We start from the raw sequence: 26,828 nt of genomic DNA, 5'->3' as shown, positions 1-26,828 counted from the left end.
CACAAATGTGGTGGCAGAGCCACGGGGCAGCAGCCTCCATGCCCCCGCAGAGGCGTTCTAAGCATCACGTGTTCAGGGCGTCACACACGCCGTTTGAAATAATGCTTTCCCTGGAGTGACCTTCTGTGAATCCAAACAGGCTCTGGTGAAATCATGCCAGGAACACTTACAGGAGGCAACAGGTAAGCTACCGCCACCAACTTCTGCTCCCAACTGCTGTAACTTCTCATTCCACTAGTCAAGATCAAACTGCCTCACAGAATCTCAATCAATGGCAAGCTTTTATTTAAAAAATAGAAATCTATTCTTTCATTTGAATATCTCCAAAGAATCGAACTCATCCTGGGCGACCACATGGTGGCGATCCAGAGGCACTGAAAAGGGAGGCATTTGGTCACCATGATCCAGCAGTAAACTCTTTGCACAGGGTTAGGTTTTAAGTTCTTCGCGCTGCCCTTGGTCAATCAGCGACTGTGATTTGGGTTCAGAAGCCATCCAAGGAGAGCAAGGGTTGAGCCCTCCTTAACTCATACCCAGATGGAACACCTTCCTCAGAAAAGCTGGTCCTCCCCAATAACCCCTGGAAGAAATGACCGGAGAAGATTATTTGCATCAGAAAAGCTGAGGGTGATTTCAGCAGCAGGAAGCTGAACGGGAAGCCAGGTTGCACACAGAGCCTGCTTCTCAGCACATAAAGCAACATTTGTCTAGTGAAGTAGAAAGATCCCATGACCCGGAGGGGACAACGTACTTTGGATCCTGGCTTTGACGCAGACTTGCTAGGGGAGCCTGGACATGGGGACTCAATTCAGCAAACAGGTGTGAAGCCTCCACTGCCTGCAAACCGCAATCCTCTCTACTCTCATTTGCTTGTGAATTAGGTATAGGTCAGGGTTTCTCAACCGTGGCCCTACTGACATTTTGGACCAGATATTTCTTTGTGGTGGGACTGTCTTGTGCATCTTAGAATGCTCAGCAACATCTCTGGCCTCTGCCCACTAGACGCTCCCAAGCATCCCCTCCAGTTGTGCCAATCAAATGTCTCCCTTATCGCCAACTGTCCCCTGGGGACAAAGCCACCCCTGCTTAAAAACCACTGCTGTACACATCCTGACTTAACTATCTCTTAAGGGTTTGGACAAGTGAAATGAGATGGCCATCCTTTGGACAAAGAAGAACTCTATTAAGAACTCTATTTTTATTTCTCTATGTACTTATTGAATGCCTACTATGTCGCTGTCTTTCTATGTGTCATCTCATTAATCCTCAACCCATGAGGTGGGCAATGTTCATTTCATTCTGCAGATAAGAAACTTAAACATAGGGACACCTGGGTGGCTCAGTTGGTTAAGCCTCTGCCTTCAGCTCAGGTCATGATCCCACGGTCCTGGGATCGAGTCCCGCATCGGGCTCCCTACTCAGCGGGGAGTCTGCTTCTCCCTCTCCTTCCCACTCACGATCTCCGTCGCTATCTCTGTCTCTTTCTCAAATAAATAAAATCTTCTTTTAAAAAAAGAAACTTAAAAAAAAGGAAAGAAACTTGAACATAGACTGTTTAAGCGACTTGCCCTAGGACACACAGCTAGTGAATGGCAGAGGCAGGAATCCGACACAAGTCTACTCCAAAGCTATGCTCTTAATCACTAGGTTTTATTTTTCCTGGAACACAATAAAAACAAAAGCTGGCAGATGAAAAAGTACTGGACACGTGAAAGTGATTTACTATTATTATTATTATTATTATTATTATTATTATTACTATTACTATTCATCCAGCAGCTAGAGAGAGCCAGGGCATGGAAGACAGAAGACTTGGTCACTGTCAATAATGAAGAAGAGAAGAGGTTGCTTCCCCTGGGGCTGGCAGATGTGGGATGGCTCCCTTTCCTCGCCCAGAGCAGCCGCTCTCCCACCACGCATGGCTGAGGTCACAGATCCTAGGCTGCCATCACTCATCCATGAGAAACAGTGCAACAAAGCAGATCCCACCTGCCGGTTCTGCTGCGGGTCCTGATCTCTCCTGTAGCTTGAAGGCCTCCTTGAAACAACCACCTGCACAAGCCAGTGAGCGCGTCTCTACCCTGGGCCATGACCTTACCTCAGCATCATATTCCAGTACAGGAAAGGCATCAGGTCGGCCTTCATGATGTACATGGTAAGTCGCTCTCTGCTCTGGTCAAAGGGGAAGGTTTCCAGTGGCTGAGCATTGTAATCGAACTCCGCGAGAATCACACGGTTGTAGCCAGTCACCAGTGGACACGAGGTGTAGCCGTCATACTACATTTGCATGTGAGACGGAGTTGGAAAGTGGCTTTTTTCATGGTATTATAGAAATACTTTAGAATGTATTATTTACTCTAAATAGTGGCAATATTCATTCTTTCTTGTATATTTTCATTTTTTATACAGTGAAACGTGGAAATTATCTAACAAAAATATATGCAAGAGGCAAACATTAGGGGCGCCTGGGTGGCACAGTGGTTAAGCGTCTGCCTTCGGCTCAGGGCGTGATCCTGGTGTTATGGGATCGAGCCCCACATCAGGCTCCTCCACTATGAGCCTGCTTCTTCCTCTCCCACTCCCCCTGCTTGTGTTCCCTCTCTCGCTGGCTGTCTCTATATCTGTCAAATAAATAAATAAAATCATTAAAAAAAAAAAGGCAAACATTAAAGAACCCTTTGAAAGAAACCAATTAAGAAAGTGGCAGAATTGGGGAAAACACTGCTTTCACACAGAATAGGAGATGGTAATTGAGACAGGGCTTTGTACAAGGCATACAAACCTTTTTCACTGGTTTTTGATTCTTCATAATTAGAGAAATTGTTCTGTCAAGTATTCCCGACTGGGCAGCTATAAGAGAAATGGAAAAGTTAGAAAAATATAAGCATCTAGGTTTTCCAAGAAAACTAATTTGCAAATAAATGCAAACAAGTTAGGAAGCCTCTATTCCCCTATCCCTCTAGATTTTAACTAGAACATAACTCGCCTTACCACTCGAAGTTCTGGCTACCAGAAGGGGTTCTTTAATTCATCAAAGGCCCACACAGATGCCTCTATAAGTTCAAAACTCAAGAGCCAGTTCTCTCCAACAAGAGAACCCTAAGGATGGCCCTCCCCCAAACCCACTCCCCCTAATCCTAGAGGTCAAAGGTTGTCAACTTGGTCTGTGTGTCCAGAATCCCCTAGCCTATTCAGATGTCCCTTTGTCCTTGTTCAGACAGCCTCAGGTATATCCAATTAGGCCAAACAGTGAGTTGTCCCCTGTACTGGAATGCCCTGGCTGAGGCTGGTCTGGACCAGATAGAGACAGTCAGACACGTAGATGGATATTTTTGGGTTTTGATGGCAAGAGTGGGAGACTGCCTTTTTTATTTTGAAAATATTCAAACTCTATCATTCTTGTTTCATCTATCCCATCATACAGACCACTTTTTTTTTTTTCTGGAGTATTTTCAGAGCAAACATCACAACAATTCACCCATAATTTTTTCTGTGTATATCTCTGAAAAATGAGAAACATCTTAAATACAAACCTAATCGCATTTTTCCACCTGAAATACTAGCAATAATTCCTTAATATCATCTAATTCCCAGACTGTGTTCAATTTTGAATAATCAAGACTGCCCTTTTAAAAATACAGGCAGTTTGTGTCTCTAGCAGTAGAAAACTAGATTTACTTCTGAGAAAAGATGGGTTATGTTTATACTGTAAAATGTTCAGTAAGGAAGTTATTTTGCGATCCCCAAAGTCAAGAGTCAACAAAATTTATCTGTAAAGGGAAATTCTACACTTGAAAAATATATATACAAATTTTATTTTTTTATTTTATATATATAAACTGGCTGTCCTCATTGTTTTAACATCTCTAAAGGTCCTATTTCCATTTTGGAAAACTCTGTTCCCTTTTGAAGGTCATAGAGAGCTTGGAATCTTTACTGAGAAGACCCGAGGAGGCCTCTGCAGCAGGGCATCAGGGCCAACAGATAAGGAGAAACAATGGCCAGCAGGTGCCACCAGCAGAAAGGCTGGGACCCAGGAAGCAGTCACACTGTCCAGGTTTAAGGTGTGTGTGTGTATGAAAGTGTATGTGAGTTGTGGGTTTTCCCCATATTATAATCTCTTTCTGTTATGCCCAGACCTTCAGTTAACTTGTTAAATGTCACATCCTGGTCTTGACTGTGGTGTGGGTAATGAAGGGAGCATCTTGGAGCAGAGAAAGAGGCATGAGCTACAGGAAAGCTGGAATCAATGTGGCAAGATGGGGGTCTCACTCACAGTAGCACAGTGGTTTGGAATGAGGTAAGACACCTGGTTGGGTGGCAAGTAACCCAAGAATGGGTTATGGAACAAGTGAAAACCTTGCTAGAGATACTCAGAACACCTGGGGAAGGGAATCTAATGAGAAATGTGCATCCACTTGGGGAACACTGGGACTACTGTTATTTCATCGCTAAAATGTGAAATGACACACACACATATATACGTGCATTTAACATGAATGCAATGAAAGCATTCACACTGTCTGAAATACAAACGGATTGGAAACAACATAAATATAATTTAACAGTAGACTCATTAAATAAATTCTGGAGCAACCATACAATAGAATATAGACGGGAAAAAAGCAGATGTAAAAACAATGGGGACACTCTCTACATGGTTAGGGGGAATGCAGAAGCAGCAAATGCAAGACAGAGCTGGGAGCAAGATTTTTCACATATAACTTTTTGTGTAATCATATTTAATATTATCTCTTCAGAACAATGAATGAAATGTTTTTGAAGTAGGCCACACACTGGGTAATCTGGGCTTCGCATGCATCCACAGGCATTTTCCACACATAAATTCAGCAGGTTACAGTAAGAGAAATGTAAATGTAAAGTACCATCATGCAGTTTGCCTATAAATCAGAAAGAGAAAAGATACCTTTACGGTGGAGAGAACCAACAGGCACCCAGCAATGAAATCTAGCTTCACCAAGGATAAGACAAGCTAACATGGCGGGCTCCTAAGGTAAGGCAGCGGGAGGAACACAGCCTCACGTGTGGCGGGTCTTGCCAAAATGGATCACCTGAATCTAATTTTAAGAAAACCACCAGACAGTTCTAAATTATGGGATGTTCTACAAGACAACCAACTTGGATTCTTCAAAAACGCCAGTGTCATGAAAGTCAAAAAACAAATGTCAGAAGCCCTATTCTAGATTAAAGAAACCGAAGAGACATGACATCCAATGCAGTGTAGAACCCTTAACTGGCTCATGGATATCGGGGGGGGGGGGGGTAATAAAGGCCATTTTTAAGAAAACTGGAGAAATCGGAACTGGCTTGTATATGAGATGATTATATATGAGATAATATAGTGTTCAATGTTCAATTCCTTGGACATGCTCATGGTCTTGTGGATATAGAGGAGAAAGTTCTCTTGAGAGATGCAGGTCAACGCACTGGAGGGTGAGGTATTACTATGTCAAAACTCACTTTCAAATGGCTCGGCAAAAAAAATGTACATAGAGTAATAAAGCCAGCGTTACAAAAGATGATAACTGGTTAATATCTGAAGGCTACATGGATATTCATTGTACTTTCCAATTTTTCACAGGTTTGAGATTTCTTAACTCAAGAGTTGGGGGAAAGGATTATTAATAATGAAAAAGACATTGAGTACGTTTCCTAGAAAGCCCTTCGTGGGTTGCAATAGTGAAAGCAACACAATCTGTTCACACAAAACACTTGTGTTCATAGCATCTGGAGAAGACAGTTCCTGTCTAGAGAGGACAGCATCTAAAAGGCAATTCTCCTCGTCACTGCTAGTGCAGAACATGGAGGTAAAGAATTTAGTTTTCCAGTCTAAGGCCTTAATCGTGTACCAATCAGGGCACGCTCCACTGTATTTGTCCTAACAGAACAATTTTCTGGTCTGCAAGCTTTCATTGACTTGCATGTATTTTCTGTGGAAACAAACACTTCCCCAACTTCACGGTGTTTCAAGCCGAAGAAAAATAGCCAACCTGCCTAGTGTCACAGGCAAAAAAGGCCAAGGAGCGGAGCGTGGCAGTATGAGAAGTAACAGAATTCCAGAGAGCTGGGAAAGTGGTACCCTCTCCCTAATGCCCCCTCCCCTGCAAACAGCTACTCGGACCTGAACAAAGGCAGATGAGGTCAGGCTACTCTTTCTTCTTCACACAATACTAAGCTCACAGACAACTTGCTTCTGTGTTAGGAAGGCTGAAGTCATTTTTAGGCCACAAAAGTTTCATTATTAATGCGATGCCATTTGTGCCAAGCTTTGGTTTTTGTTATGATGGTGCCTCAGGGTGACATCATTCTGAGAGAGGAGGAAACCAGCTCATTCTCTTACCTACTGCGGCAGCGGTCTTCGACGTGGGAAGGTTAGTGCAGTCCCCAATCCCGAACACATTCGGGTATTTCTTGTGTTGGAGAGTTTCTTTATCTACATCCACCCAGCCGGCAGCATCAGCCACCGGACTCGTCTTGAGGACATCTGGCGAGCTCATTGGTGGTGTCACATGAAGCATTTCATACTACAAAGAAGGAAAGCATCCACATTTGTGTTTTTTCCAGGATTTCTCCAGCCCCACAAGCTGTCCCCTGATCTCCCTTACCGTACTACGGCTGCTTGGCACACCATCTACTTCGTGGGGGCTCTGCTCCACACCCTCTCCAAGATCTTACACGCCCCCATGCAGCGTTGTGATAAAACGACTAACCATTCTCTTGCCTGATGTGTCTCCCCGTATAGGGTCAAAATGATCCTCCTGGGCAGGAGGCATGGGGGAATCAGAAACACTGGAACGGGGGCGCCTGGGTGGCGCAGTCGTTAAGCATCTGCCTTCGGCTCAGGGCATGATCCCGGCGTTATGGGATCGAGCCCCACATGAGGCTCCTCTGCTGGAAGCCTGCTTTTTCCTCTCCCACTCCCCCTGCTTGTGTTCCTTCTCTTGCTGGCTGTCTCTCTGTCAAATAAATAAATAAATAAATCTTAAAAAAAAAAAAAAAAAGAAACACTGGAACGGACCTCACTGACCTTCAGAAAGAACGCACTGACGTTTCTGTTATCCCTAAAACAAAGGACGTGGTGTTTCTCAGTGGCTCTCTCCCTGATCCTTAGCTGTCCGCATGTGAAGTCTGGTACTTGGCTTTTATTCTGCAAAAAGGTGCTCGCAATCCCTGAAACCTATAGTCTGTGTTCAGAGCTGGTAAATGAGAACCATTCCCAAATAGGGGTGGCCTCTCAAAATCCATAAAGGAAACCATCAGAATGCCAATTTAAGGTGAAATAAGAGTAGTGAGACTATTAGCTAGCATGTTGGAGGAGAGAGGGATCTGATTCAGTAGAGAGTTTACTGAACAGTGTAACGGACAGGATGGATTTTTTCCCCCAAAAAAAACCCTATAGCAGCGTTACCCTTAGCAACACTGCACTGACCCACTCGGATCAATTAGGATGGCTCATTTAATTTTTTTTATTTATAAATAATAATAAAAAGACTAAAAAGGATAAACTACAAAAATATGATGTAAACGAAGTATTACATAAATAAAAAAACTCCATCTAGCAATTTCAAACTGATTTAAGGGTCCCAAAAACATTTCACTAAGGTGAAAACTTTAGCATCTTAAGACAATCCCAGCCTTGTGATAGTCAATAACTTCTGGTTTCCATAAGGCGGTCCATGCCCTGGTCAGTGCTCGGCAATCACGGGCGGTGGAAGGAGTTAGGGGGTGGCTTGTCTTCATTCCCACTCTCAGACCATTATAAGTTTAATTAGCCCTAAGGTAGAACAGGGCTGTAAATGGCCAGTGCTCCTCTGCAAGGTCCCTGAGCCTGGCTCTGTTAATGAACGTGGAGCCTGAGCACGTGTCTGCAGGATAATGTATGAAATGGCCAACAACCATCATCCACCAAATTACTAAGGCTAGGTCTATTTTTTCTATAGTTAACCAGAACCACTTTTTTTTTAGCCGAGGGCAAAATCTTACCAGAGTCATCTCTATCTATTGGCATTAATCTGCTTAAATTTTACAAGTACGCATGAATTCCATACATCTTTGCTGGAGGAAAGTTAAATATTTCCATATAATCATCATAAATGCATGAAGCTTTACTTGAGCTAACATCCTGCAAAAGACATGCCAAAATCTGCTTTATAGATTTATTGAAAATTAACATTGGCATTTAGCTGTAGCTTATCCTTTATACGTTATTTCTGCAAACCATGTATGATAAATAACTTGGATCTTCTTCATGAACATAAATAATCTATTCAGAATGCTGGTTTTGAAACTTTAATGTTTAGGAGCAGCAATTGGGAGACTTGTGGGAATGCAGGTTCCAGGGCCCCACCACCCCGAGATCCCAATCCAGCGGGTCTCGGAGAGACCCAGGACTCTGCACTTAAACAAAATCCCTAGGAGATTCTGACACATGAAACCTGGCTTGAAGGAACAGGTTCGTTTGCAATGGAAAACAGAATGTCATTTACATGGACAAGTCCCTTGCCTTCCCTTTCCTTATCTATAAAGAAATATCTTACAGTTGACTGTTGAACAAGGCAGGGGTTAGGCTATAGGATTTCTTTTCTTTTCTCTTTTTTTTTTTTTTTTAATTCTTTACAGTGGTGGTTCTCAATCCTGCCTGTATTTGAGAATTATCAGAGGAACTTTTGAAACTCCCAATCATCAGCCCCCCCAAACTAATTAATTAAAATCTGTGGGGGTTAGACTCAGATATCAGAACATTAAAAATCTCCCCAGGTGATTCCAGTGTGCAGTGAGGGCTGAAAGTCACTACTTCAACACCTTTTGGTAGATTTTTTGAAATTCGTATTTTAAGAGTGGGATTGGGTTTGGAAAGAAAATCTGACCTGAAATCCTATCACTCAAAGGGGACACAAATATCCTTCTTCTTTACAAACCGTTTAGAAGACCAATAACCATTTATTTATCCAAGTCCCCATCCACAACTTCAACTATCCACAGCACAGCCGAGAACCAAAGTAAAAAAGACCAAAAAACAAAATTAAGTTCATGCACTCAAGCGCATACACTTTGCTCATAAAGTATGTTGTGGGCCCTCCCTTGTAGCCCATTCCCTTTTACTTTACAGAGAACTGAACAAGTTTGGCTATCTCATTTTCCAGCCAATAAAGAATTAGCAGCAGCAGCTTAAAAGAGCTGAAGCTGGAGGGACCTGCTAAAGTCACTTACAACTGCCTGACAGCCAGGAAAGAAGAAAACCGGAGAGCTACAAAAGGACGCACACAAAATCAAATAACAGAGCAGTCTAAGACCCTTTATAAGGTGATAACTAGCCCTAGGAGGCCTTAGGAGCAGAACTATAGAAAAGTTATTCAAAATTATGACCCTGAGCTGCAGCAAGCAGACATTAGATAAGCCTGGGAATCCTGTGTCATCAGAAAGCAAGAAAATGCTCAAAAATATGATGGCGACAAGTCACAAGGGCATCGCCATCTTGAAAGGGCTCCTACTGACCAAATCTGGGACAACGTGAGCATCAAAATAATTATGGACAGTAATGAATTATAAACCATTAGGGGTAAAAACAAAATTCATGAGTTCATACCAATAAATAATGAATTAAGAGAGAAGGGAGGGCTTTTGCACACAGAATCCTAACAGCCTACTGTTAAAGGTAGAGAGAAAGCTTGGTTGGAAAAATCATCATTTTGCAACCACCATGGTAAAGACTGGATTAGGCAAAAATCATCAGTGGGTGGCAAATCCAGTGGGAAACTTAATGAGGAGGGAGTATGGTGTTTGCTTGGTCTTAAAGTGTCTCCCCACAGACTTCTTATTGTTAGCAAGGGGGGGAAAGAATAATAATTAAACGGTGGAGAAATCGGGCCATCTCTTAACTGGTTGTCCAAATGAACATCATCAGTGGGGGCAGGGGACCAGTCTGTGCTCTCAAATGTGATGCCCTAGAAAGACATGACGTCACTCATGCAATACTTCAGTCTAAAATACACAGCCTAGGGGCGCCTGGGTGGCTCAGTCATTAAGCGTCTGCCTTCAGCTCAGGGTGTGATCCCAGCGTTATGGGATCGAGCCCCACATCAGGTTCCCTGCTCTGCGAGCCTGCTTCTTCCTCTCCCACTCCCCCTGCCTGTGTTCCCTCTCTCACCGGCTGCCTCTCTCTCTGTCAAATAAATAAATAAAATCTTTTTAAAAAAATAAAATACTCAGCCTAAAACTGATCACAAGAAAACATAAACAAACCCCACATGAGGAGCATTCTATTAAAAAATAAAGCGGTGGGAGGCAGGCTGTAGTATTCTAAAATATCAACCAAGAAAGGCCGTGGAAATGTTCCAGATCGAAGGATACTCAAGAGACATCACAATTACAGGCAATACCTGCCTGTTGACTGGGTTCTGCCCTGGAGGAAGAAAAGCACTATACATGCTATTGGGTCAATCAACAAAATCAGAATACAAACGATAGATTAAAATATCGTACCCATGCTAAATTTCCTAAATTGGTAACTGTACTGTGGTTATGTAGAAGAACAGGGATCTCTTAAAGGATTTACAGTAAAGTATTTAGGTAAAGGGCCATGATGTATGAAGTAGATAAGTCACCTTTAGAGGCTTTGAGAATATATTCTATTATATTTTATATGTGGAGAGAGAGAGACAGAGAGAGGTCAAATGATAAAGCCAAAAGGGTAAAACTCTAAAATAAACAAATCTAGGTAAAGGCTACACAACGTACAGTTTTCTTTGTACTGGTTTTATGTTTGCAGTTTCTCTACATTTGAGATTATTCACAAATAAAAGTTTAAAATTATGACCTTGAGTCATCAGTAACATCTTAAATGAGAGTCAATACACACCACTTAAGAAAGGAAAGATGTGTGCAATACATTTTAGAAAAAGCGTGCACTAAAAAGCTTAAGATGCGAAGTTTTGATGCTTAAAAGATTTGTTGTTGGCTCACTTCAAAATTCCTTTTTTCATGGAAACCTTCGTTCCTCTAAAACTGCGGAATGAGTAAAATGTCACCGTGAGCCGTTCTCTCATTGCTAACAGCTCCTGCCAGAGTGCCATAAACAAGCGATTCTCCCATGGATGCTTCTCCAGATGCCTTGACATCTCGTTCTTAATCTCATACGCCTCTACATAAGGACGATTCCTGGCACACGGAAGAAGGAACGCACACGCAGAATCCAAGCCCACAATCTTTCCAAGTTAGGGTATGGCTCCCCAAGGTCTTTCAAGGATTCCGAAGTGCCTCCTTTTGTGCACAGGTCAAAGATGTTTAAAGACACCCCCCCACATGTCACTCGTGAACAACTCACAGGCAGGGCTGTTGTCCATAAATCAAGACAATCACCAAATAGCCCATTGAAGGAAGCCCGTCCTGAACTCTAGGCAAGACCTGAAGTCATCAAATATTTTGGGCTACTTCAAGTGACTCAGGGGAAGAAAAATAGAGATGCAAAATAGGATCGAAAGTCACCTGATACCAGATCAACGCTCCTCAGCTCCCAGGGACACTGTCTCTCACCTCTTTCTCGTCCCCCACCCTCTCCCCTACCGCTGCCCTGATACCCTCAGTATAACCAGCCCCCCCCAGCACAGCGATGGCAGCCGGGAGGTGGGAGCTACAGTGTCGCCGGCACCTACAGCCGTGTGTAACTGACCACTCACTGAAATCACTTGGGTCTCTCCAGGTTTGTCCAGATTCTCAAAAACAGCCTCTTGTCTATCAGCTCGGACTTCAATGAGGTTTTGCTTGTAGTTAACGGTGAGGTTCCTCTCCCGGATGATCTCCTGCAGGGCCGCCGCGTACTTCTTAACCCCAAAAATGGTTCCAAGGGAAGTGTTGAAAATGATATTGGCCTTGGATCGCTTCCCTGTCTGGGGAAAAAAGGAAAGGACAAAAACAACCAACATCAAAGCATTACTTCAGCCACTTTTTTTTTTTTTTTAACCTAGACAAGAATTAAAACCCTCAGAAGAGAGCTCACCAGCTTTCTCCATCACTATATTCCGGCGGGGAGAGGTGTGAACCAATACACCGTCTCCTTCTTATTTTCTGTCAGTGACATAGAAAAATAAGTGCACATTTGAGTCAGGGGTTAAAGAGGGTACCGTTCATGTGAAGGCAGAGATGGAGGTCAAGTCCAGGAAAGACAAGCTGAATTGTATATTCATATACTCGTTTGTTCATCCACTCAGTATTTCATGAGGTCCTAGAGTTGGCCGGTATTGTTCTAGGTGCTGCAGGAACAGTGGTGAACAAAGTTCCCGTCCCAATGGCTCATATACATTCATACTGTTCATATGTTTCAGAGGCTGGTATTTTCCCAAATGCCTAAGATCTCCTAGGGCCTGAAAGAGAAACTTCCTCTCAGCCATCTAAGACTAGATAGAAAAGAGTTTTGCGAAGAGAATTCCAGGTGGGAAGAAACAGCTAGTCTCCCCTTTCCTTTGTTCAGCTCCTTTTAGGATTTGCTCACCTGGATCACACTCTTTGTTTGTCTTGAGAGAGAGAAAGAGGGAGGTTGGGGGAGGCGCAGGGGAGAGGGAGAGAGAGAGAGAATCTCAATCAGAATCCATGCCATGCGCGGAGTCCGACATGAAGCTCGACCTTGGCTCGATCTCACGACCCTGAGATCACGACCCTGAGATCATGACCTGAACCAAAATCAAGAGTCAGATGATTAACTGACTAAGCCACCCAGGCGTCCCTGAATCACACTATTTGAAAGAAGTTAGGTGGGTAAAAACCTCAAAAGGCTGTGCCATCCAGTAATTCTCGTGGCCCAGAATGACATTTCTTAGAAACAGAAACAATGACTCGAACTGTTCCTTAGTTCCCCAGGGGGATGGCATAGGCTTGCATAACTCAGGTGAAGGCTTCCCAGGGTGGGTTCCAAGCACACATTCAGGTGGCTCTTCGGTCCCACCTGCCCCTCCCCTTCTCTCACCTGTCCCTTTACAGAACTACCGGCTGCTTGAATCCTGCCACTGCCTCAGGTCAAACCACACTGTGAGAAACCAAATGTGACAACCCACACAAGGACAGAAGGGTGGAAGCAGCTTCCCCACAGCTTCGCACCGGGGGTGCTCGAGCTGCGGACACTGGCTCTGACACGCATGAGGAATGCAGAGTGTCCCCACCCAAATAGCTCTTTCCACCAAGGTCTGAACTTCTATGTCAACATTTTTTTTATTTTTGCCTTTAGAATTGGCATTTTGCCCGCTTAATAAACAAAGATGTTTATCAAGAGCCAGAAAATATTCATAATCTTGAACTTGAGTGGGAGCAATTGAGGATATTGTTATATGAAAGAACAATGTACAACCAATTGTCCAACTATACGGAAATATTTAAACAATCGCTAACATATCTTCCCACAAGATTTCTATGTACACATTAAAAGTATGTTACAAAGACTATTTAATAAAATGTAGTACAGCTAAATTTGTATGGTATGATTGTAACCATTAGAAAAAAAGAAATAGGGGAACCTGTGTGGCTCAGTCGGTTAGCGTCCAACTCCTCATTTCGGGTTAAGGTCATGATCTCGGGGTCATGAGGTCAAGCCCGGCACCAGGCTCCACTCTGGGTGTGGAGCCTGCTTAAGATTCTCTCTCTCCCTCTCCACCTGCCCCTCCCCACTGCATGCTCTCTCTAAAACAAAACAAAACACACATGTATAGGGAACAAAATAGGACAGGTCAAATTGATAACAGCAGCTATATTAAGGTAATTGGATTATAGTGACTTCATTTTTTCTATTTTATAAACTTCCAATTATATAATTTTGTACATATGTAATAAAAATTTATTAATAAAAAAGGTATTTTGACATGGATAAAATGGAATTCTGGCATCACTGGATTAACGCCATCTGCCCTCCTTGTCTCTATCCCTGGGAAGGAAGCATACCTTCCTGAAATAGGCTTCTGACAAATACATGATCTTCTGGGGGGCTCCAGCACACTTTACAGGGGTATTTGGGAAGGTAAAGATGGCATTGCCTTCCTTGAAGTCCTGCAGAGCTTTCCATGTCTTCTCCACCGTTTTCACTGAATAATTGGACCCTATTTTGGGATGGTCAAAACCTTCAGGTAAGCCTTTAATCTGCAAGAAAGCACACAAGGAAATTATTTTTAAACAGAAGTGCAAATTCATGAGTGTAAATTTTCTAAGAAAAGTGCAAAAACTCTTGTTTAGAGCTTCCGTTCTCTGCCATTTCTATAATCTCGCAAGTATCTCAGTCCAATCATCAGCCCCCAGGACTCACACACATTGGAGTAGGCAGGAGGGCGAGGGATCTGCTAAGATCAGGACTATGGTGCTTGGCGTCAACTACCAAACTGCAGAATGGACTCGGCCCATGGGAACCCCTTTGCCTCCCTGGCCTTGACACCATGATTTGAACATATCTCTTCCCACCATCAAGATGAGGACAAGAAGCCAGCCATGCTTCCGTTTTGGCGAATCAATTGCCTTACTGGGAAGAAGGACAGGCAGAACCGAGAGCCATACTGTCAATAATCACACACTTGAACTACCCTTTATCAGGTTGTGCCAAATCGAACTCTTGGTAAGGGCAGTAAAGGCAGGTAATTAAAAACATGGACTTGGGACCCCCACAGATCTGGCTCGAGTCCCAGCTTTTCCACTTACAAGTACTGTGACCCTGGGTCAATTACCCAATATTCCTAAGCCAGCACATCTCAAAGGGCAGTTCCTGGGAACTTGCTAGAAATGCAAATTATCAGGCCCCACCCACATCTACTGGTTCAGAAACTCAGGGGCAAGTCCAGCAATCTGCCTGGCTCTCTGGGTGGTTCTAACACACACCGAGTTTATGTTCATCATCTGTAAAATGGGGGTAAAAGTAACTGCTTCAGAGGGTTGTTGGCAGGAAGATATGAGACCATAAGGTGCTTAGAAAAATGGCACCCACACGGTAGTGCCCCACAAAGTGTCAGTGTATTCCTGCCAGTAAGATTAACTGGACACCTGTCTTTGGTATTAGAAGGTACGGAGACGGAGTTGAGACTCAAGCACCGGTTCTTCCATTAAGAGCAGTGAACCATCAAAACCCAGAAGACGGGCTGGTCCTTCGGAACCCTCACAGGCTCTTCTCCAGACTGTAGGACGACCACGTGACGCCCGCCCCTCAGCTGTCAAGGAAGCAGTGCCAGGAACTCGTCCACGACGCTCAGTGTGAAAAGCAACTATTCCCCCGATTACAGACCATTATCTCCTGCTACAGTTTAAGTAGTTGTAATATCAGCAGTTTCAACAGAATTATTATTATTATTATTATTATTATTATTATTATTATTATTGTTATTATTATTATAAAATCTCCTTGTATCTTACTGTTTCTAAAGTCTCAGCCCATGCTGACAGTGGATAATTCGCTGCGGGAAATCGTACTGACTCCTAGGCACAGATGAGGGAACTGAAGGACAGCAAGGTTGAGAGACCCACCTAGACTCTTACAGAACCAGATGCCGAGACTCCTGACCATGGCCTCGGGTTCTCCTCACACAACCTCCCTACTTCCTGGTTCCGAAAGCAAAACACACTAGCCAAGCGATAAGCAGCTGATCTCTTATTTCCTTCATTACTTTTCTCTAGTTTGAAGAGGTTGTTGTTAAGGAAAAAGGTGCCATAAAGTGGTAACCAAGTTCCTTTTAGGAAGACTGGTGACAAAGGACAGTTTATGACCCCTCATCCAATTCAAGTTGCTTCCCTGGGAACTCTGGAGCAGAGGGAGGCAGGGAGAGTCAGAGAAAGAGAGGAGATCTGACTCGCCCTTTGGCTGACCAGCCAGGGAGCAGGACATCATGCTGCAGGGACGCCGTGGAACTGAGGGGAGAAAAGAGGCAACTCGGTCCTACACAGCAAGGTAGTTTTCTCGTGAGTCTGGAAAAGCCTGCTCTTTTGCAAGAACTGCCATTAGGGCATGGACACGCTAAATTTGGATTAAAGCGTAAAGCTAGAACATATCATCATTGTTGACATCGTTGACAAAATCTTAAAAGATTTTTTTAAAAACCATAAAAAGACTGCTGAGAAAAGAAAAACTGAAAGAGGATCCCTTAGAACTCTTTCATGCCAGAATGAATACAGGGCAACTAAAGGCAGCATCTGATCTTGGCATAAGTAGGCCAGCGTCACACAGAAGTGGTTTCACATGGTACCTTCTCATAGTCCAGCTGGATTCCGAGAGCAATAATAAGGTATTTGTAGGAGATCTGCAACACAAAACAATGGTATTTTAGACCAGGATCCCAGAAGTGACAGCCCAAGGGCTAACCAGCCCCAGCCCCCATGTGGCCACCCCCATGCCTCCATTTTCTACTGTGGACACCTTGAGGCTGTGGGTGATGGGCAGGGGACAGGGAGGGAGGCACGCTCCCGCCTGCCATCACGTCTGCCATTCCCGGTTTCTCAGGCCTCAGCGCCTCACAAGTATTGTATGACCTGCCGGGCCCCGAGGGCTTGAGAGTCCTGTGTTTTTACACAGTGGAAAGGGATACAAAGAAGCCACAACTATTTGTGTGGTGCTTCTATTAACACCTCCTCATGCTGAGGGGTGGGGGATGCACTTCCTAATCTTGAAAGACAATCAACTTTAAAATTTGTAGAGTCATGTGTGACTCCCAGGCAAATCTGACCTGCCATACGGATTGGATCGATACTCTAAGTGAGAAACTGCTCTTTTGAGGGTCATGGAAAAGGATGTGATATAATGTACATGACCTTACTTAATGATCTATTTAGAACTTAAAAGTCCCTTCTTTAAATATGGGTATTGTGGGGCATCTGGGTGGCTCAGTCAAGTGTCTGCCTTTGGCTCAGGTCATGATCCTGGGGTCTTGGGATCGAGCCCCATGTCAGGCTCTTTGCTCAGCAGGGCAATCTTCTTCTCCCTCTCCCTCTGCCTGCTGCTCCCCCTGCTTGTGTGCTCTCGCTCTCTCTCTCTCTGTCAAATAAATAAATAAAATCTCCAAAATAAATGGATGAATGAATGGTGATTACTCATGCCAAGGGCAAAAGTATCCATATTTATCATGATGGAAATGTGGGTTTAAGATCATAAGGAAGAAAGCTGAGGCCAGAAAGTGTAAGCAAGAGGGACATAAAGAAACAGAACTTGACGAGAAAACTGGAGTTGGAGAACGATCGTAATGAAAGTCAGGGGCCCAGCAAAGGAGTAATGGGTTATAATTAATCATCACGATCTTGTACTAAAAGGAGAAGCAGAGTAGCAAGAAGAGTAGGTCACAGCTGAAGAGAGTGCTTGGCTCAGGCTGAGGAGCCAAGGGCAGCAAGTCTCTGCAGAGGTCCTGCTCTGGGATCCAGGAGGCTCAGCTCCAAGATCAGCTCCATAGTGAGGCCTTCTGATGATTCAATTCCCCTTCTGGGACCTTCCTTACCACAGTGCACATGATGCTTTATAGCAATGCTTGTGTTACACAGGAATAATGTCTTCCCTCACTACACGGAATACTCCAGAGGATCAAGGGTATGTCTTAGTCTTCGTATTCCCGAAACTAAAATGAGGAACTCAGTAATATTTCTTGGATGAATAGATGGGTTTCAGTTGTTTGTGAAATACATAATTTATCCAAGTGCACAGATAATATACACATCTTCCTCCGTACGATTTGCCTATCCATAGACAGGAGAGTGTAGCAGGCCCATTAGCTACCTGACTGAGCTATGCTGAGTCTTCAAGGTAAATGGGGTCAGATGGGACATGGGGTCTGGGGGTGATGATCTACAGACAGAACATGAACACGGTCAACAAGAAAAACCTTTGGTTTGTGTGTGTCCCGATTGTTTAATTAGAGTATAACATTGATTATTTTTGAGGGCTAGTAACAGACAAGCTTAATATCGCGCGCACACACACACACACACACACACGCACACACACACGCAAAATCATTAAGGGAGAATAAACCCTAAAGAGAACAAAGAACAAAAAGAAAGCCTCAAGCCTTCTGAATAAATTCAAGTTTCCAGGCCAGATGATCTAAATTCTAAGGAATTGCAAAAACTTGTAGACAAGACTTTTGAGCAATTACAGCAAACAGTGCAGACGTTGCCAGAAGGATAATACGGGCACGTATTCTAATTTTCTACAGGGAATTGGGGGCGGTGCACTCTGATACTAACACCCTAATAAATTGGATGTTCCAGACTCATCCACTAAAGAAATGCCTCTTGGTGATTTAGGAAAAAAACAGCAACGTAGGTTCACAGATTGCAAACTGCACTCAGTCAGCCAGGGCTCAAGCACTATGCCGGCACACAGAGGATACTTAGTAAGTATATCCTCTTCCTTTTTTCATGTGTTCTTTAAAAAATAACATCTCTTGAGCATTCAAGCTGCAGGACACTGTTCTAAGTCTTTCACATGTTTTAATTCATTTAGTCTTCAAAACAACCCAATGAGGTACGTGGTATTATTACCATTCTTTTTTTTAGATTTTATTTATTCATTTCAGAGAGAGGGAGAGAGTGGAAGGAGGAGCAGAGAGAGAGGGACAAGCAGACTCTGCACTCAGTGCAGAGCCCAATGCAGGGCTCGATCTCATGATCCTGAGATTACAATCTGAGCTGAAATCAAGAGTCAGATGCTTAACCAACTGAGCCACCCAGGCACTCCTTATTAGTCCCATTTTATACAGATAAAGAAAATGAGACACAATTTGCTCACAAATATTTACTGAGCACCTCCTATGCGACATATTGTGCTAGGTCCTGGACATGCAACACTGAACCAGACTGCTCCCACCCCTCCAAGAACTCAGTCTAGTGGGTGAGATAGGTATTATCAGATAATCACACGAATAATTACTAAATCATAGAATGCTGTGATAGCGTGTTAAGGGGGAACCTGACCTAGTCTAGTAGGTCAGGGAAGGCTTTTCTGAAGGGGTAAATCTAAGGTAAAGATAAGTAGGAGTTAGCTAGGAAAAGAGGTAAGCTCAGCATGTGCAAATGTCCTGGGGAAGGAGGAGGCCAAGGCATGTGAGCAAATGAGAGGAAAATGTGCTGGAGCAGAAATGATGATTGAGAGGGAGAGAGAGAGAAAGAATGGAACCAGAACCAGGTTAAGTCTGGAGAAGGAAAAGGGCCAGTCCACACAGAGCCTATGGGACACATTCCAGACAAACAGACCCCTGCCTCAGGGAAGAGTTCGAGACACATTGAGTCTGGATTTCAGCAATGCTTTCAACTCTGTCTTGAAGAAATACTAATGTATAAACTAAGCATGGAATAATTTTGGTAACTTTTTAGCAAAAAATATTCACTAAACAATGTTGATTGATGCACGCTAGAAAAATCTCTCAAGGGACATGTTATCAAATTAAAACCTTGAACTTAAATGAAGCCATCGTGGATAATGGCTAGGGAAAAAAAATGGTAACTGGATGACAGAATCATAAATCCACAAGATCCAGGCAAGTTGGAAAGATGAACTAAAACCAACAAGATGATATTTCCCGTGAGTTGGTATATGCGGATTTCCGAGATCTGGCTATAACAGACTTTTGCTTAATAAAATCTTGGAAGAAAGTCCTGCCAGTTTACACCAACCTCTTCCCCAGCCCTAAAACAAGACACCGCAACTTTCCTAAGAGTCTGAGCCCTAGATGTCTAAGCAGGGCTCAGAAGTGAGAACACCCACCAGTGCCTCTCATTCTCAAGAGATGAGACAAGTTTATGATTCTTGAGATGCGCGCAAACCCAACCACAGAGAGCTCTAGGCTATATGTGTAATATAAAGGGGTCTAACCAAGGAGGCAGGCACTGCTGTACCAAGGAGGTGATATATATTGTCAGAGACAGGTGTTCTGGCCCCAAGAACAGTGGACTGGCAAAGGAAATGAGCCCCAAAGCTCAATCTCGTGAACTGAGAACAATCTTCCGTTTAATAGTGTCTGCTCTCCTGGAGATGCTGGAGAGAATAAGTTCATCAACAGGGAGAAATAATTTTTAAGTGTTTTATAAATATGTATGTGTGTATATATATATGCATATATATCCTAATCTATTATATATATTCTAATCAAAAGCCTGACTTGACATTGGGTCATGTGAAAAAAAGACCTAGAAGTTTGAACTGACCTCAAGCCCAGCATGAATCAGCATTGTGGTAACGGTTGCTAAAAAGGCAAATGCTAACTTAGGCTATATCCAGTTGTGGGAGGGAATAGCGTCACTCTATTCTGGGCTGTTCTGTAAAGTTGCCTACTCTTCTGGGCAACCTCTTTCACGGGGACACTAACAGGACAGATGATGTCCACAGCAGGGCAGAGAGAACGACAAGGGCACTGGAGACCATGGAACAGGAGAAAGTGCTGAGGAAAGTGGAGACAGGGCACAAATCGACCTGAAGACTAGATTTACACAGACGATAAGAGCCATCTTCTCATAGTTGAAGGGTTCCTCCACAGAAATGGAAAGGTACTCTTGGCCACGCTACAGGACAAAACAAGGAACAAGAAAGGCATTAAGGCCAAAAACACCCTGGGGGCCCAAGGAAGACTATGAAAGAGGCTACAGAAAGGTAGATTCTGACTCCATGATTTTGATGTAACCTGTCTGTCTAAAAAAATGGAGAGCGATCACTTGTTGTCAGAGAACTCCTTGACCTGGGAACGTGTAAATACCAACCCACTTTAAATTCAATCCCTCCCCGCACTGGCCCAATTTCAATTACTCTGCTCTATTTACTTTCATTGGTACTCGTCGCCTTCCAGCGCACTATATAATGTACTTATTATGTCTATTGGTTATTGTATGCCCTCCCCTGCTCGAGATTAAACCCAGGAAAGTAAGGATTTTTGTTTCTTTTTGTTCACTCATATATGCCTAAAACCATATCTAGTTTATAGAAGACACTTAATAGGGGCACCAAGCTGGCTCAGTCGGTAGAGCATTCAACTCTTGATCTCTGGGTCCTGGGTTTGACCCCATGCTGGGCATAGAGCTTACTTGTTTTTTAAATTTATTCATTTATTTATTTATTCATTCATTCATTCATTTATTTTGACAGAGAGAGAGAGAGCACGTGTTGGTGAGGGGGCCAGCAGAGGGAGAGGGAGAGAGAATCTCAAGCAGGCTCCACACTCAGCTCAGAGCCCGACTTGGGGCTTGATCTCAGAACCCGGAGATCATGACCTGAGCTGAAATCAAGACTAGGGGGCTCAACCAACTGAGCCACCCAGACACCCCTAGAGCTTACTTTAAAAAAGAAAGAAGGAGGCGTGCCTGGGTGGCTCAGTCTGTTAAGAGTCTACCTTTGGCTCAGGTCATGATCCCAGGGTCCTGGGATGGAGCCCCAAGTTGGGCTCCCTGCTCAGCAAGGGGGCCTGCTTCTCCCTCTCCCTCTGCCCCTGCTCGTGTGCTCTCTCTCTCTTGTTCACTCTGTCTCTCAAATAAATAAGATCTTTAAAAGGAACGAAGGAAGGAACGAAGGAAGGGAGGAAGGAAGGGAGGGAGGAAGGGAAGGAGGGGAGAAAGGAGAGAAAGGGAGAAAGAGAAAGGAAGGAAGGGAGGGGGAATGGATGGAAGGAAGACAGGAAGAAGAAAGAGAAAGAAAGAAAGAAAGAAAGAAAGAAAGAAAGAAAGAAGAAAGAAAGAAAGAAAGAAAGAGAGAGAGAGAGAGAGAGAGAGAGAGAGAGAAAGAAAGAAAGAAAGAAAGAAAGAAAGAAAGAAAGAAAGAAAGAAAGGGAGGAAGGAAGGAAAGAAGGAAGGAAGGAAGGAAAGGAAGGAAGGAAGATGCTTAAATATTTGTGGGAAGAGGAAGGCAGACAGGCAGGCCAGCTAGAGAACCAAGGGTCATGAATGCTGTAAGGCAGGTACTCCTGGTCAAGGTTTAGGAAAAGATTACAAAGAATCTCTAAATTGGGTGCCTCGTGGCTCAGCTGGTTAAGCACCTGCATTCCGTTCAGGTCATGATCTCAGGGCCCTGGGATTGAGCCCCAGGTGGGGCTCCCTGCTCAGCAGGGAGTCTGCATCTCCCTCTCTCTGCCCCTCCCCCCTAATTGTGCTCTCTCTCAAATTTTTTTTTAAAAAGATTCTCTAAACTCAACAAAATTAAATGCAAAATTTAATCATCTCAGGGTCCTGAGATGGAGCCCCAAGTGGGCTCCGCATTCAGCAGAGAGTCTGCTTAGGACTCTCTCCCTCTTCCTCTGCACCTCCCCCGTGTGTGTGCACACGTGCTCTCTCTCTCTCTCTCTTTAAAATAAAATCTTTTTTTAAAAAAATTGGTTTATGTATATGCATTTTCTAGATAAGTCTTTTATCAGGTGCTCAGAAAGATCCATGACCCAAGGAAGGGGTACAAATGCCTGTAGCCAATGAGTCCCTGCTTAGAGGAAGGGGTTGGACTTGAAAACCTTTCAGATCCCCACCAAGTCCCAGATTCTATAGCTCTGAGAAAATGCCTGCCGCACTGCTGGGCTCGGCGGCAGCCAAGAGGACAAGGCACTGCAGATGGCTTCTAAGCCTGGCATCTCACCATCCCGCTCTCACCCCGACAGGGGCTTTGCTCTCTGGGTGATAGGAGCAGACTTCTGAATAGTACTGAGCACTTAAGAGTCTCAAGCTTCAGGAACAGAAATTCTCCTTAGCCCCCCCCCCCCCCCCCCCGGCCCCGCACAATCAGGACTCACACCGTCCTTTACAACTCTGGCATAGCGCCCCCTAGTGTAACTAGGATGGATATTTTCCAAAGTCTTCCTCTGGGCGGTCAACTGTCCTGGTGAGAAGCCCGCTGTTTCAAAGGTAAAAGGAGGGAGGTGCTGCTATTTTAACATGTAGTGGTAGTATTTGTGGGATAAACATTCAGATGCAAGATAGTATCAAGCAATTGAGCAACAGTGGGTGGGTTCAACAAATACATGTCTTAGTTGTTCAACATCACTCACTCCTTCCATCCATCCCATCCTCCATCCACCACACACCTTTCCACCTCGTGCAGGATCCACATACACACACACACACACACATGCACACACATGCACATACGTTGCTCTCTCTCCATGTAGCTGTGCAGTGTGATAATGGCTGTGCGTTAACACAAGCCCTGATTAACAAAAGCCAAAGGACCCCGATGCTTACCTCCTTGCCATTGTCTGTGTGGATGCAGTTCTTGTCTGGGTTCAGCTCGACCACTCTAGCTTTGATCCATTCTACACCAGATGGTATCACACTCGCAGTGGGACGGCCAGATGAGGATAACTGCTTGGCACCAGCCCCCACCAGTGTCCAGATTGGCTGGTAGAAATGTCTCTGAGAAACGAAGTATTTGGAGACCCATTTCAATTTGAGACAGATCAAAAGGGTCACAGTTAAAGGTACATGAGCTAGACTCTCAGTTATCCCTCCCAACCCTTGAAGCATCACATAAAAAAGCCTTAGAAGGTTAGTCTCCCCCTCCCCACCTATTGGTGTCTCCCATTATGTTAGGCTCTGAAGGGCAGTCACCTAACACAAGAATTCTGCCAAGATCATCCCAAAAAAGCCATCAACTATCTTTCATGACCATTATATTATTTGTTGCTCAAAGTTGACTTGATGCTTAACATGTACATGGATATATATATACATGTATATGTGTACACACACACACACACACACACACACACACACATACATTATGGATATATTTATGTGCACAGACATAAAGAAAAATTAAGCCTGGCAGCCTAAATATGGTTCCTTGGAACCATCTGGAGACTACATTAAGTCTGGAAAGTTTACAACCACTTCTGAAGAGTCTCAAAACTTCTTTAACTTCCAAATGTGTTTCCCAAGCCCATGGAGGACGGCAGACACTCCCTATCTGCCCTCGTACTCCCTCCTTTCCCTTCTCAGAGGTTTTATACCCGAAGCCACTAGGCACCAGATCCTACCCCATGATGCCAAATTTCCACTATTTTCGAGAATTCTCTTGCTTCAGATGGTCCTCTCTTGATCTAACTTAGTTTTGAAAGTTCTAGACTCATGGGCAAAGGGCAGATTGATCTAACAGCCTCTGAGAATCCCAATCCACTCATGGAGTGGCCTGGGGGATCGACAACTCTCAACACTGCCAAAATGCCTCAAACTGGCTGGACAGAATTGCCAGCCATAGAGATGTTAAAGAGGATATGAAAAATGGCTTTGCAATCTCTATTTAGCCAATAATGGAGGTGATCAAAGAGGAGGGAGGCAATGGTCTCCAGTGGTGAGAACTCATTGATTTCAAGTCCATCTTGAACAGAAAAAGGAATAAGAATACAAGCTCAGACTACAAGCATCAGCTCCTCCAATCACTAAACCAGACACAGGAGAGCAAGTCCAAATACCTGAGCCCCTCACAGCACCTTTGAAAGACTTCCATCCTGCACTTCCTCAAGGGGGAAGACAGCATGACTCTGGCCTCCCGAATGGTGCCCAGTGCCTCAGAAGAGCCCTTCTCATTACCAGGACTAGCCCCAGTGGGAGACCCGCCCATGGGTTAGCTACAACACACCGTAGGTCCCTGATAGAGCTCTCAGACCAATTTCATTTAAAACACTGACCCTGAATTAGTCATTTTAAGAAGGAAAATGATGGAGAACACACCCCCCTACTCCACTCTCAGATCACAGCATACCAGTCTGAGACCACGGCTAAGCCCCAGGCAGCCTCATGGGGGGCCGGGTAAACTTCTTGAAAAGGAATGTGCTTTTCTTGACCTGCCTTCCCCACCAAACAGGAACTAGATCCATTTTGCTTCCCTCCCAAGGACACAGATCCCAACTGGTACACACCTAGCTCCTCAGGAAACATTAGTCAAGCCACCAAAAATCTGCAATATTTTTTCTGAAAGCTACTGGATCATCTTAAAATGTTTTGCATGAAATAGTGCCTTACAAACCCTTCCCAGCTAACTCCCCAGTGTCTCTGCCTTTTTCTGCTTTACAATCTGTTTATAATCCCCTGTACTTCAATTTCTCAATCCCACTAACACCTTTCCTAGAGGCCTCCCTGCCCCTCAACTCATCACCCATTGTCCAGACTAGAACAGAGAAAGGAAAGTACAACGGCCATTGATCCTCCTCTGGACACTAGGTTGGAATTGGGAGGGCTTTTTGGGTCGAACTGTCTCTCCCCAAAAGATATGTTGAAGCCCTCATCCCAGTACCTGTGAATATGATCTTATTTGGAAATAGGGTCTTCACAGATATAATCAAGTTAAGATGAGGTCATGCTGGATTAGAGTGGGCCCTAAATCCAAGGACTGGTATCCTTATAAGAAGGTCATATGAAGACACCAGAGACACACAGAAAGAAGGCCATGTGAAGACAGAGGCAGATATTGGAATGATGCCAGCTATAAGCCAAGGAACACCAGAGATTGTCCACAACCACCAAAGCTAGGAGAGAGACATGGGACAGATTCCCTCTCCCCTCCACAGTCTTCAGAGGGAGCATGACCCTGCTAACACCTTGGCTTTGGACCTCTAGCTTCCAGAACTGTGAAAGAATAAATCTGTTTTTTTAAATCACACAGCCCTAAGAAACTAATACATAGAAGAACATAAAAGCCTAGAGATCTGTCCTCTCTCCCTCTCCCTCTCCCCACCTTCTCCCAATCCTTTTTGCACCCACAAGAAGAAGCACTAAGCTGGAAACATGACAGCAACAGGGCCTGACAGCCATCCACACCCTACCCCAACACACGCGCACCTGCATACAGACGCATGCACGCAAAATGGAGAGACTTACCTCACTGGGCTCAACAATGGCCACATTATCCGCACCCACTCTCCTCTTCATGCGGGCAGCCATGGTGATCCCACCGCTGCCCCCACCCAGCACCAGCACTTCATAGTGGTTCTTGGCGGCAAGGCTGGCCCCTGTGTGCAGCTGAAGGGGGCTAGCCTGCTGAGTGCCCAGCCTGAGGAAACAGGCAAAGAGCCTGGCTCGAGGGCCAGACATCACAGTGGCCAGTGGGGTCATCTTCAGGCTGGATCAGGCTAGAAAGGAATAGACAAGTCTATGAGTAAGTAGGGACCACTATGGGACCAAAGCATTTTCTTTCGGGGAGGAAGGGAAGGCTGGCGTCTGACCAGCTCTAGTTGGTTCCCACCATCTGCTCTCAAGACCATCTTCCCATCTGACTGTGGTCAAAAGTCTCCTGGGAAGACCACTGATAGTTAACAATTGGTTAAGCTTTCCATTTCTCTCATCCTCCTTCTTTCAGGTCACCTGGGACTTTGTTTGAACTAAGTAGTCCTCACCTTTTAAGTTCTAATAATTTGCCTCTACTTATCCTTGTCCGTCCATAAATCTAGGGCATCCTGTGGTTTTCCAGCTGCCACCCATTCTCCTCTCATGCACCTCTCACCTCTTTAACTGTTTCTTAGATTTTTTAGTCCCTCAAAGATGTAGGAGTCCACAGAGAGACACCTGTACAATTCCTTGCCATAAAGGGCACCTAAGACCTTGACCAAACAGAAACATTCCTAAAAAACCGACCTTCTGCAACTCAGAGCTCAGATCGAGGTAATTGGGGCCTTGGCCGCACTCAGAGGCCTCCTGGCTCTGCTTGCCCACGGACATGCAGTGTAATCAAATCACTGGCTACACGTAAGCAAAAGCCCTTCACACCCTTGGAAATTTCAACCAGTAGATAAAACAGCCATAAAAGGAGCCCTGCCTGGTATCATAAAGTTATGCTTTATGTAAAGAATCTGCACCTGCCGCTGGTGGTCTTTCATTATGTCCAATTCAGTAAACAAACTCCCCTTCAC

General features: G+C 44.4%; 1 protein-coding gene across 3 annotated transcripts in view; it reads right to left on the bottom strand.

Annotated features, from left to right (window-relative positions):
- Positions 1-262: 262 nt before the first annotated feature.
- Positions 263-26,828, bottom strand: part of SQOR (sulfide quinone oxidoreductase) — a 52,653-nt gene continuing 26,087 nt past the window's right edge. For all 3 annotated transcript variants that reach the window (XM_045812254.2, XM_045812253.2, XM_045812255.2), the window contains 9 exons: positions 25,801-26,051; positions 23,167-23,337; positions 16,221-16,274; positions 13,945-14,139; positions 11,697-11,906; positions 6,362-6,545; positions 2,783-2,850; positions 2,099-2,277; positions 263-580 (listed from right to left, as the gene is read on the bottom strand). In XM_045812254.2, the coding sequence (XP_045668210.1) occupies positions 523-580; positions 2,099-2,277; positions 2,783-2,850; positions 6,362-6,545; positions 11,697-11,906; positions 13,945-14,139; positions 16,221-16,274; positions 23,167-23,337; positions 25,801-26,034 (1,353 nt within the window). In that variant the 5' untranslated portion in view covers positions 26,035-26,051 and the 3' untranslated portion in view covers positions 263-522. The remainder of the gene's footprint in view (positions 581-2,098; positions 2,278-2,782; positions 2,851-6,361; positions 6,546-11,696; positions 11,907-13,944; positions 14,140-16,220; positions 16,275-23,166; positions 23,338-25,800; positions 26,052-26,828) is intronic.

The sequence above is a fragment of the Ursus americanus genome, chromosome 36 (genome assembly GCF_024610735.1).
Source record: "Ursus americanus isolate L20-20 chromosome 36, mUrsAme1.1.p, whole genome shotgun sequence".
Classification (NCBI taxonomy): domain Eukaryota; kingdom Metazoa; phylum Chordata; class Mammalia; order Carnivora; family Ursidae; genus Ursus; species Ursus americanus.
Note: the sequence above shows the minus strand (reverse complement) of the source record. Positions and strands in the feature narration are given on the sequence as shown.